At 34.9% G+C, this 13,885-nt stretch overlaps 1 protein-coding gene across 1 annotated transcript; it reads right to left on the bottom strand.

The window, feature by feature from the left end:
* Nucleotides 1-114: 114 nt before the first annotated feature.
* LOC306869724 (transmembrane protein 150A-like) lies at nt 115-13,625 on the bottom strand (the record flags this gene model as incomplete). Its single annotated transcript, XM_079416610.1, has 7 exons — nt 13,374-13,625; nt 12,779-12,826; nt 2,416-2,502; nt 2,199-2,266; nt 1,914-2,041; nt 1,644-1,821; nt 115-425 (listed from the first exon to the last, which is right to left on the bottom strand). The coding sequence occupies exons 1-7, from the start codon at nt 13,436-13,438 to the stop codon at nt 115-117; spliced, it is 885 nt and encodes a 294-aa protein (XP_079272736.1). The 5' UTR covers nt 13,439-13,625.
* Between the last annotated feature and the right edge of the window lie 260 nt (nt 13,626-13,885).

The raw sequence follows: 13,885 nt of genomic DNA, 5'->3' as shown, positions 1-13,885 counted from the left end.
AACCTCACAAGTAATTCCGTATTGCTTGTACCAGTTTTTCACAAATCTGTGAACCAGATGAAGAGTTCTGAGTCTATGCGCTGAGGTCTGAGAGAATACTGTAGTGGTTAACCCCTAAAGCATGGCAATGCTTTCTGGTGTACAGTTGAGGTGTGTGGAAGTGCTGCTGCCTCCAGGGGACTTGAGACTGCGGGCACCACATCCCATTGTAACACCCTTCCCGATACCCCCTATGATGACCGCTGACCCTGGATGGTGATGTTGACTGCTTTTCATTAAGGCCGCCATCATGGTATCGCTGTTGACAGTGCCAAACTCATAGGTGAAGGTGCCGTAGTACACCAGGACCAAGACAGTGAAAACCCATTCACAGATGGCTGCGGCATGCTGCAATACAAAACTTTCATGGATGAAGAAGATACCACCTTGAACAGGATGTTAAGGAATGGGCACAATGAACTTAAGCATTAATAACATTATTTACCATGATTTTTGTTAACTGTGATGTACTATAAATGTTCTTTTTTTGCTGTAATTGATCTATTTGTACTGTTAGTATATTAATCTAGTGTATTAACAGATCTATTTGTACTGTTAATGTAGTATTGGGACAGCTGTGGCTGAGGTTAGAGAGTTGTAACCCAAAAGGTTGCAGGATCGAGTCTCAGTACCGGCAGGAAATGTAGGTGGGGGAGTTGAATGACCAGCGCTTTCTTCCACCTTCATCATTACCCACAACTGAGTGTGTGTGTGTGTGTGTTCACTACTCACTCCTGTGTGGGTGTACTTGAAAGGGATAAATGCACAGTTATCATTTAGTAGGTTTTTTTTGTTCTTTTTTACATTTAGCAACTTTTGTATTATGTTTACGTTTCTCTCTTTTTTTATACTCAATGTCTACTGCTATTAGATATCAACCAATCAATGTTTTTTCTTTGTTCTCGTTTTAAATTATTCTATTTCTTTTTCTTTTGTAGACTCTTTACTTTAAAAAAATACTTAAAGCATTCAAGCACTGTTAACTTATTTTTTTCTTTGTTGTATTGGTTTTGTTTAGTTTCTTTATTTTTTATGGATTGTTTGAAAATTACTTCTAACGCTGAACTATTTCTAGCACTGTTTATTTACTTTCATATGACTTGTTGCTTATAATTCATGTTTATTACTTTTTATTCCATTTATATAGACAAATATATACTTTCAAACCTCTTGAATAACTAAAAAAAACCACTGTCATTGAAGGCTACACGCAAATATTTTAATTTGATTTGTTTACATTAACATTGATATTTTTATTTTTAAATAATACATTGTGCTCATTTGCACGTCAGTTTTTGCTGTACGGTAATATCAAAACTGGTATTGTGAGTTGGGAAATTTCATTAGCATTGGTACAGACTACTAAAATATTTGTACTGTGAAAACCCTAGTAATAAGCTTATTTACTGGACATTGTATCTTTTATCATCCACTGTTGCTGAAAAGCAATAAGCCAATCAATGCTGTGCGTAAGTGTTTTTAGGATTTTCACTCCATGTTCAAATGTATCCATCTAAATTAGATTTTTTATGTATAATATCATGACTGATTTCCAATGTCTTCAGCTCAAACATAAACTGTAGTAGCACTCATGGTAAGGATACTAAGGACAAGCGATACCAGAGCTCCAGCTGAGAGAGCCACACGCACATGAGCCATCCAGTAGTCCAGCGCTGTCTCTGCTATACGGTACGTCAGAACGCACTGCAGACACACAAACAGCAAGCCGGCAGGGAAAGCTACACCTGCTCCCACATAATGAAGAGTCTTGGCATGATCAACCTTAAGAAAATGGGTGAGGGGGAGAGAGAAATAGAAGTTAATTTAGATTTAAATAATGGGCTGAAGGCACAAGTCCATTCTCGCCTGCTTACCTGAAAGTTGCCCACCATGACCAAACCCAGGGCATTAATGCAGCCGGACACCAAAGCACTTGTGTTGGTCCAGCAATGATGGCTGTGTTCAATCACTTGAGCATAACGCAGCATGCACACCATAACCACTGCAGGAACACATCACACACACACATAGAAGTATTTTAATATTGACATAAATCACACAACTTTAGACGACAGACTAAATAATCAACTTCTTTGTGGAGTTCATTTTGAATATAAATTTATTTGGTTATTTATTCAATTTCAAACTGTAATTCTTACCCATAAAAGCCCCAACATTGCCAATCAAACTGAAGAGACAGCTCTCTGGTGGATAGCATCCACATTTACTGTTAAACAATCAGAAAATCAGAAATATTAAATATAAAATCAGCAACCTTTTCACAGGAAGCTGGTGCAAAACAGTACTACTAAAAGCAGCCATCTTCAAAATGTGGTAATTTTGTGGTATTCCACATAAATTCAAAGTAAGTCTCACCTGATAAGGGGGATGTCTTGAAGAGTACAGCAGGTTTTTGGGAAGCCCCTCTTAGCCGTTTCCTCTGTACATGTCAAATTGTATGACCTATGATGCAAAGAATCAAGCATGAAAGAACAGTCTAAACAGTATGTGGGTGTTTTGGATTTTGGATTTAACTCTGTAAAGCATGACTTATAAAATAATAGTGTGTGTGGGTTTTTTTTTTGTTTTTTTTGGGTGCAGGTCCTGATATTTATATGGCCATAAAGTGAACTCTGATAGCTTGCAAATAAAATACAAAACAGCCTAGCATTCGGGATGTAACGATTCACTCAACTCACGATTCGATGGTTTTTTTTTTTTACAAAATGAGATTTAAGACAAATTATAAATCAAAATGTGTCCTTTTGTTATTGTTTGGACAAAATATAGCACGTTTCTTTGTGAAATTGAAATGTAACACTATAATAATATAATAGCACTTCTATATTATTGCTCTTTTGTTGGTTTTAATTGCTTTTATTCTCCTCATTTGTAAGTCGCTTAGGATAAAAGCCTCTGCTAAATAACAAAATGAAAATATAATGTAAGTGTAAATAACAAAACTAAACTGAGATTTTAAAACAAGCTATAAGTAACACAAATAAAAGAAATGTCTTCATATAAACAAAATAAGGCTTTGTCATTGCTCTTTCCATTTAAAATTAGAGGCAACCACTGCATTTTATGATCATGATCCAAACAAAAATGCTGCATACATGCAACATGAGCAGTTTTTAATCTAAAGTAGATTGTATAATTTTGAAATTTGAAGCAAAAACAGAATGGTCTGAATCTTTACATCCATAGACATATATAGACGCCCTTTTTTTGTTTTATTATTAATACCAAAACACTTAATAACAATCATATAACCACAAAATCCTCAAAAACAATATAGGACAAAATACAAAACAGTAATACAAGATAGAAGGTTTATGAATAAATAAACAAATAAATGAAAAAAAAATTTTTTTTAAATAAAATAAATAAATAAACTAAAACCAAACAAATAAATAGCCTAGACCAGAGGGGTAAAATTATACAAGGTTAAACATTGAAAGCAATTTTTGACTTTTGAGTGATTTTTCGTTTTTTATGCCCATCAAAGATAAAACGTAAGAATTGCAGTCAACCAGAAAAATTGTCAGTACTGGGTTCTTACCCAAAAATTGAATAAAAAAAAAATTACCAAGAATAATAAAAAGATTAACAATATATTGAATCGAAAAGTTAAGAGTTAATAAAAGAAAATATTATAAAAAATGTTGATACAAATTTTAACATTTGTTTTATCTAAGAGATAACTCATTCCAAAAAAAAAATGACACAAACACATTAACAAAAAAAAAATGTACAATGGTCTCTTCTAAATCACAGAAAGTACTTTTTTTCCAGTATTTTGCATATACTTATTAAGTACACTATTACAAGGGTAGCATCTATGTAATATTTTAAATGTGACTTCTTTTATTTAGTTTGTTAATAAATATTTGTGTGGAAGAGACCAAGCAACACTCCATTTTGGGAAGTCGTGGCCTAATGGTTAGAGAGTCGGACTCGCAATCCAAAGGTTGCGGGTTCGAGTCTCGGGCCGGCAGGAATTGTAGGTGGGGGGAGTGAATGTCCAGCGCTCTCTCCACCCTCAATACCACGACTGAGGTGCCCTTGAGCAAGGCACCGAACCCCCAACTGCTCCCCGGGCGCCGCAGCATGGCTGCCCACTGCTCCGGGTGTGTTCACGGTGTGTGTGTGTTCACTGCTGTGTGTGTGCACGTTGGATGGGTTAAATGCAGAGCACGAATTCCGAGTATGGGTCACAATACTTGGCTGAATGTCACTTCACTTCACTTCACATTTAACATTGTACAATGCCATCCATTTAAAAGACGACGCTGGAATAGATTTTCTGTTAATATAATTTCTAACAAAACGATAATTGAATTTGTCCTCAACAATCAAAGTCCCTTCTACTGAGATAGAATTGTTAGGCCTATATATAGAAACAGGATTAAAGGTTTGCTCTCCTTTCAATAGAGTTTTTATACCACAAGGAATGGCATTAAATACAGTGTTATATTCTTTTAACGAAGCCCCAAAATCTAATTTCCTGGAAAATTCTGAAAAGGAATATAGCTGACCATTGTCATCTGTCAACTGATTAACAAAATATATGTTATTTAAATACCATCTCTCAAAAAATAATGATTTATTTCTGTAAACAATATTCTGATTATTCCAAATAAAACAATGGTGAGGTGAAAAATTATGTTTGTAAATTAGTAGCCACGACTATAAAGCCTGCTAGTGAAACTTCGCTAATTTAATGGGGAAGGGAGAAGTGAGAAGGGGCACTGTAACAAAAATTGCCTCCAATTTTCTTAAAAATAAAATTAGGAATTGTGTTCCATATAGAATCTGTTTTTTAACAAATCCTTTCAACCAATTTACTTTTAATACATGGTTAAAAAGGGTGAAGTCAACAAATTCAAGACCTCCATCACTAATCTTATTTCTTAAAACCTCCTTTTTAACTTTGTGTGATTTGTTTTTCCATATCAAATTATATAATAATTTATCCAAAAAGGCACATGACGAGAGACAAGTCTCTTCTTTCTAATCCTGTCTTTAATAGGATTGAGATTCATTTCTGCAAGAACCATATTTGAATTTATACACCCAAATAATTAATTACATCATTAAGCTGAATTCCACAAATTGATGTTTTATCTAAATGTTTAATGACAATATCTCACATTTTGAGATATTAAGAGATAGGCCAGACAGAAAAATCTTCAATGATCTCCAATGCTTTAGGAACCTCTGATTGCTCTTTTAAGAAAAGCGTGGTGTCGTCTGCATATTGGGAGATATTTATTTCTTTATCATGAATTCTAATTCCTTTAAACACATTGTTTTGGTTTACCATTAAATGTCAAATTTGAGTAACTAACAGAAAGAGAAAGGGGAAAACTGGGCAGCCCTGTCTTATTCCTCTGTGGATCAAGAATTTAGGTGTTGTTCCAGATAAAAGTTTAACAACTATTTCCTCTTACATACAATGTTTTTACTGCATTGATGAAATACTTATTACAATCAAAGTACTGTAATACACTAAGAATGAAGTTATGACTAACTGCATTGAAGGCTTTTTGGAAATCTAAAAACATAATTAGAGCAGGATCTAAAACTAAATCACGATAATCAATCAAATCAAGAACTAACCTTATATTATTTGATATGTGGCGACCCTTTATAAACCCAGACTGGCACTCATCAATTAAGTCATCCAGGCCATATTTAAGACATTCTGCCAAAATTTTATAGTCATTATTTAATAATGTGATTGGGCGCCAATTATCGACCAGAAGAGTATCTTTATGAGATTTTGGTACTAAAGTAATAACACCCTCTCTCATTAAAGGCGGAAGGCATCCATTCTTCATAAACTGCCAGTAAAAATTTAGATAAATGGTCATGAAAAGTTTTATATAATTCTGAAGTCAACCCATCACTCCCTTTTTTTAAGTTTTAAGATTTATTGTTTAAGTTATTAATGCCCTCTTTAACTTCTTCGAATGATATTTTTTTTAGAACATAGAAGATTAAAGTCGTTACTAACAGTTCTCTCTAAAGTAATAGAATTTAAAATAGGAAAAGGGTCAATGACATTGGAGTCACCTTTATATAAATTATCAAAAAATTCTGTAATATGGAATACGATAAGCTTTTTATCCTCACAAACAACACCACCAATTTTCATTTTCCTAATCGCATTGACCTCCACTCTTCTTTTTTCAAGAAGTATTTACTATTTTTTTCTCCCATTTCTAACCACTGTTTTCTTGATCTAATAAAGGCTCCCTTGGCTTTTTCTTCATATATTTTGTCAAGTTTGTTTTGGAGTTTATTTAAAGAGTGAAAGTGCATTTCTCTACTAAATTATTCATTTCAGTTGAAATTTCAAGTAAATCTGCCTTTCTTTTGATAGCTAATCTTTTACCGTAGGTCCTAACAGCACATCCTATTTCAAATTTTAAAAGCTCCCATTGTTTACCAAACATTTCACTATTAATTGCAGAGTTCCAGTGCTTATGAATAAGTCTTTCTATAATGGATTTCAGGTCATCATAGTTTAGTAATGAGTTAGATAATAACTTTATGGTCTGTTAGAGCAGCAGGCAATATAGATGTATCTAAAATTAATTCCTCTAATTCTGAAGAGACCAACCAAAGGTCAATGCAGGATTGTAATGAGAAGTTTTTGTTGCTCCATGTAAATTGCTTAGTTGAAGGGTATTTTACCCTCCAAATATCAATTAAGTCAAGACTATAACTTAAACCCATGAGGTCACTAGACTCACTGTTCGCTCTAGGAGGAAATCTATCAATGGAACCATTCATGACCAAATTAAAGTCACCACCAATAATTAATTTTGCATTAAGGTTGCTTCTCAATTGACATAATTTTCAATTTCACCTAATAACAAAGTATTTGCATCTTTTGAACAGTACCCATAAACATTAACAACAATGAACTTACAGTCATTCATATCAATCAGTAATATTAACCAATGACTTTTAGAGTCCCCTTTGCTCCACACGCATTTTCCATGGAAAGTATGCTCCAAAACTGCCACTCCACCTGAGTGACTAGAACCGTGTGCTAACCACATCTCACCTCCCCATTGGTTTTTCCAAAAATTTAAATTCTCAGGGCACGAATGAGTTTCTTGAATGAAAATTAAGTCACTTTTAAATTCTTTGCAAAAAAGAAAAAAAAGCCTTTCTTTTAACCAAGTTCCTCAAACCTCGGGCATTAATAGAACATAACTTTAACACCATCAAAACGGTAAATTCGTTCAAAAAAAAAAAAAAGTACTATTAAAGAGAGAAAGAAAAAAAAAAGAAAGCTCTGCTTTTCTCCTTTGAAAATACAGGCAAACAGCCATATAGTAATTGTAAATGAAATGGCAAACAAAAAAGTGCTTATCACAACAGTCATCCTTGATTTTGCTTTAAGCGAGCAGGAATCAAGTAGTGTCCATTTTTTCTGGAATGATTTCTCTGCCGTCAACGTAAGCTTTTGATGCGATGAAGTAAGCCTTTTTTCCTTCGTTGCGTGCTTTTTGTACGTAAGGCCAAAGCAGTGCACGGGAGGCCTTTTCTTCTTTTGTCAGGTCTTCTCCAAAGTGTAGTTTGCGTTCTTTGAGGTAGTCGTTGTTTTTTGCACTTTTCCAGATGAAGTCTCTCACCCAGCGCAGCGCAAAAAGGATGATAATAGCCCTCGCTCGACCCGACATAGGCCTGCCCAATCTGTGAGATACATCCACCGCCTCACTCATCTTTGCCTCGAGCTCAGGTGCCACTCCCTTGCATATCTCCATCACCTTGACATTTTCATTTTCTACTTCTGGAACTCCGTATAGACGTAGACCCAGAGCTCATCTCAGTTGCTCAAAAAGACAGTGAAAATGTGTGCTGTACTCAGATGAGTCCACATTTCAACTTGTTTCCGGGAAAAATGGATTTCGAGTTCTCAGTCCCAAAGACCAAAGGGACCATCCAGACTTTCATTAGTGACAAAAGCAAAAGCAAACGTCTGTCATGGTATGGGGGTGCAGCAAAGCATTGGTGGCATATATGCGAAGGTACCACTGACATGGAGGCATACACTGGGATTGGACAGAGACATATACTGCCATCAAGATTATGCCTTTCATGGGAAGTCCATGGTTATTATATCAAGACAATGCCAAGTCTCATTCTGCATGTGCTACAACAGCATGGTTTCGTAGACAATGTGAATGTGCTAGACTGGCCAGCAGATCTGTCTCCTATTGAAAATGTATGGTTCATCATGAAAAGGAGAATCAAACAACAACAATCACAGACTGCTGAGCTTCTGAAGTCTTGCATCAAGTGAGATTGGACAAAAATTTTGCTTGCAGAACTTTAACAATTAGTATCCTCAATTCCTAAACAATTAAACATTGTAATTAAAAGGGCCGTTGATGTGACTATAATATGAATTTTTCCAGATTTGTTCATATTTACAAAATACATTTACGTTGGTCAGTGAAAACTTTGGAAATCTTTTCTTTGTACTTTAGTCAATTAAATAGAAGTTAAAGAGAATTAACAAAATCCCAGATTCTTGACTTTTTTGCATTTTACAAAACGTCCCGACTGGAATTGGGGTTGTACAGAAAATGCATATAAATATAAGTTGTCACCCTATAACTTCCAATAATATGTCTTAGTAAAATGATATTTAACTACTTTTATGATCGAAGCCCTGTTGTTTTCACTGAGGTTAAAACTTATAATGCAATGCAATACAGTGATGACTGAGAGGTGTACAAATCCTCAACAGCCTGATGTATCATATCTAATACTCACTATTTAACACGATTTATCTAAAAATAATGTATGGATAACCAAGTAAACCTAAGATGCTTCAGTAAACTAAATGTTCATCTTGAAATATTACTAACAATGTAAAAGTTACTCTTACTTAGACTTAATAATCAGTAAAGATTTTACAGCACAAAGACTTGTGCCCTGACCTGAAGAGACAATGTATTTAGAATTACACTAAAATGCCATTTACTTGCTAAAAAGTAGGGATGCAGCGATGCATCGGCCGCCGATATTTATCGGCCACTTTTTGATCAATTTACAGCCATCGGCATATCAGAAATAGCATGAAAAGGCCCGATACCAATGGTTTATTAATTAACTGCATGGAGACGAGTTGCATGTCTGTTGCAAAAACCCTCGTTCTTCTCTGGGCAAAATAATGAAATACTTGCCAAAACAAAATAAAATCTGTACAAAATATATGTGAGATGCCCATGTTCAGCTGTAAATTCATCATAGGTAAATGGCCCGGCATTAGTTTGCCCGAGGATCTGTCACGAATCGCCAAGCATTAAGCCTACATCTAAGTGAAAATGAATGGAAGGTAATATGCAGCTTTTTGTGTGTTTGAAACCAGCAAAAATGGCAGGATAGTGTTGAACACAGATTCACACAAGGTCACATCACGCACCTGCAGCGCTTCTGTGAACGCAGAAACCATGAAATATATTTCACTTTAAAGGGGTCATATGATGCTTTTTTAAAGATCATTATTTTGTGTATTTGGTGTAACAGAATATGTTGACATGCTTTAATGTAAAAAAAAAAAAAAACATTATTTTTCAAACACTGTACATTATTGTAGGTCCTCTATGCCCCGCCTCTCTCAAACGCTTCATTTTCTACAAAGTCCCTCCTTCCGACAAGCACAGTCTGGTCTGATTGGCCAACTGGTCAGTGCATTGTGATTGGCCGAACACCAAAAGCTCTCGTCGGAAATTTAACACCCCTTTCCATTATCGTGAGCTTCAGCTTTCAAAATAAAAGTAAAGACAGTTGATATAGTCTGTAGTTTTACCATCAGTTCAAGTCCGAGAGGGGAACAGAGTCGCATGACAGACACAGTGATGAAGCTTTTATGTATATGCACACAAGCCCCGATTAACACAACTGACGTGCTGTGTGTGACCCTGTCTCTCTCTCTCTCTCACACACACACACACGACGCGCAAAACTGTGCTTAAAGCCCCGTTAAAATGAAATGTTTACGGCCACATGAAGCTGTTAGAAAGCATATAGATTGTAGAAGCAAGGATAAAATATAATTTTGTAACCACCCTAACAAAATGATAGCTGAAATGTGGTACTTTGTTCACTAAAATAAGTTTAATCTTACCATATCCAAAAACTCGCTCACTCTGCTGTTATTTAATAGATTAAATGCACTAGAATTTATATGTGGAGACACGTTTTTAATTCAAATATTCATATTAATCAAGGATTTAGACATTTAATGCACCGTATTTCGAAATGTACAGAAATACATGCTTTCATACAGTGGTGTGAAAAAGTGTTGGCCCCCGTCCTGATTTTTTTTATTTTTTTGCATGTTTGTCAAACTTTAATGTTTCAGATCAGCAAACACATTTAAATATTAATCAAAGATAACACAAGTAAACACAACATGCAGTTTTTAAATGAAGGGTTTTTTTTATGATGGGAAAACAAAATCCAAACCCACATGGCCCTGTGTGATAAAATGTTTCCATTTTCTTTATTTTGCAAAAGCTTTACAGTTTTGAATGATGTTTTGCTTCTATCTGTAGGACCAAGCAGCGTTGGTATGACCATAAACTACGGAGTAACAGTTGGGAAAACAATGCAGTGATCGCACTGGCGCCTCACACACATACAACATATTTTTGTTAACTTTACATCGCAGCCTGTTCATTATCAAAATAAAAACAATTTTTGCTTTTAAATTTATTTGTTTTGGCTTGACGTTCATGTTTAGCCTAAATAGGCTACAACTTTTGAGTATTTGTTTTGGAGATAAGTAGGGATGTGACGAGATCTCGTGATCAGATGCGTCTCGCGAGAACGTGACAATATCCTTGCAAAACATTTTGCAGTGTTTACATTAGAGCTGCACCATTAATCGTTAAAAATTTGTTATCATTCAAATCTTCTTTCATGCTGCTGCTGATCCAGAAAGAGCAACACAAACAGTCTTTTCAACCACACATCATTATGTCTGTGTTACAGACATTTAAATAACAGAAGTAGGCCTACTGGGATAAAAGTGTATAGTTTGGGTATAAACACTTGTTGTTTACAATAGATATCAAGTTCAAGTTCCGTTTATTTCTAAAGCACATTTACTAACGGCCGCCAGCCGACCAAAGTGCTGTACAATAATTACAGTATAGATACACAAGAAAGAAACACAATCAATAATCACTTAGACGATATCAAAACGAAAGTATCTTAACACTTGTATTGTAACACTTATCTTCCGCCAGTAGGTGGCGACAACCCATTTAAGAAATCTATTTTACATTGAATCATTTATTCTGGAGATTCCAATAGTGAAACAAGTCTTTATGAACTGAGACACTGAGTCCTTCAATTAATTTTTATTTTGTTTGTAAAGCATTTTGCTTTATTTACTGGTATTTTAGCCTACATTATTTCTGAACGTAATAATAAAATTCAATTTACAGTCTACTAATTTAGGCTGTTTTTTTCCTCTCAAAATGCTTATTCAATGCTGCAAACATTTTTAAATATCTTGAAAAAATGCTTTAATGTCTTTAAAGAGCCGACAGTTTTTTCTTTCGTTTAATACATCTGGTCAAAATCTACAAAAGATGATGCTGTATTGCTATGACCTGGGCCGGGTTTCCCGATAACAATTGATCTTAGCACTTAAGAGCGCTTTCTACGAGTCATTTTACAAACGTTCGTTATTGTTTCGCATGCGTTTCCCAAAAATGCACTTCACACAATCGCACGTAGCCCTGCTATAAGTGCTACTTAGGAGCCGCTATCCGTTGGTCAAGTGCTGAAATGTCAATTAATAAAATGGCTCGTAATTGTAGCACACGCTCATTTATTGAAATGTTATTGGATTTTTTTTTAATATTCTGTCTCTCACTGTTACGATGAAAATTACAGATCTCTCCATTCTTTGTAAGTGGGAAAACTTGAAAAATCAGCAGTGTATCAAATACTTATTTGCCCCACTGTATATATATATATATATATATATATATATATATATATATATATATATATATATATGTATATATATATATATATATATATATATATATATATATATATATATATATATATATATATATATATATACATATATACACATATATTTTTTATACATATATATATATATATATATATATATATATATATATATATATATATATAAACAAGTAATAAAGTGTACAATAAAGTACAATCAAAAGCTTTAATTATAATCACATAGCAGTTGAATAAAGTTAAAGGTGTCCAGCAGGTGTCCTCATAATTGTGTCTTCTTACGATGCACGTAGGGCTTTACGATTACTCCAGAGTACTCGTAGATCTACAATGATTTTCAAGTGCTACTTAAGTTACGATGCTTTTGGGAAACAGACCATAATATTAAGATCAGTCGTACGATCGTTTCTTCTTAGGCTTACGATGCTTTTGGGAAACGCAGCCCAGATCTGCATGTCTCGACGGCTCTGGCTATGACTAAGCGCAAGACAGCTACCAGGCGCTCTTCTTTTTTTTTTTTTCATTTTGAGTAAAGAAAACGCTTATTCTTTTATATCATTATTATTATTAAAAAGTTTTTTTTAAATAACGTTATTAACCAGTATTTTTTCCTACTCAAACCGGTTTCGAAACAGTAATAATACAGAGGAACGCAGGAACAGAAAAGTATGATACAATAGACTTCATAGGGATAACTTACCAGTTCTCAACAGGACAAACATGGTGGTTCATTACTGCCATGGCGTAACTAGTGAACAAAATATGTTATGGTTATTTTTAATAAGTACATGACTTGTCTGTATATAGTAAAAGAAAAACAGTAGAGACGGGCTATATTAAATTTAATGTAAAACTTCTGGCTCGAACTATCCATTTAAAGGGATCATTCACCCAAAAATGAAAATTACACATTAATTACACAACCTCATGTTGTTCCAAACACGTAAGACCTTCATTCATCTTCGGAACACAAATTAAGATCTTTTTGGTGAAATCTGAGAAATCTCTCTGATCCTGCATAGACAGAAATGTTCCCAGACCGAGAAACGTAGCAAGGACATCGGTAAAACAGTCCATGTGACAGTGACATCAATGGCTCAACTTCAATTTTGCAAAGCTACAAGAATATTTTTTGTGCACAAAGAAAACAAAAATAATGACTTTATTCAACAATTCTTCTCCCTAAATGACTGTCTTCCGTCATTATGTGTAACGAAGATGAACGAATGTCATCGAAGTAATTAATTACAGAATTTTCATTTTGTGTGAACTAACCCTTTAACATAAACACTTACACAATCCATATCCCCGTGATGGAGAAAGCGGACAGGCTGACAGGCAGAACAATCCAGGCAGTCATTGGTCAGTCTGTGAGAAGCCTGAGACCCCAGCATGAGGGTGTGCAGGACTGGGGATATAGAGACGCGGTGTGAGACACCAGCAAGTGAAGCCATGCGGTGGGTGGGGGGTATGTGGTCCAGTGGGGGCAACGTGACGCTCCTTCAACTACATATGGAGACTCGCCGATTCCCAACAACCAACAATACCTAGTGGAAGTACAGAGACATTGTTCATAGATGTTTACTCAGATACGAAGACACAAGGAAGTGAAATACAGTTAGGGACAGCTGAGACACTCTTGATTTGTTAAATTACAAACACGCAACAGTGATGACACCCAACATATCATATTTTGTGTGACTATTTAATCTTGAAAATATGTCATTCACCTGATTTCATTGAAGTAGTACGCTGAAGGCTGTCACCAACAAAATATTTCTAGTGAAAAGGACTTAACTCACTTCCA

This window comes from Barbus barbus (genome assembly GCF_936440315.1).
Source record: "Barbus barbus genome assembly, chromosome: 5".
NCBI classification, from domain to species: domain Eukaryota; kingdom Metazoa; phylum Chordata; class Actinopteri; order Cypriniformes; family Cyprinidae; genus Barbus; species Barbus barbus.
Note: the sequence above shows the minus strand (reverse complement) of the source record. Positions and strands in the feature narration are given on the sequence as shown.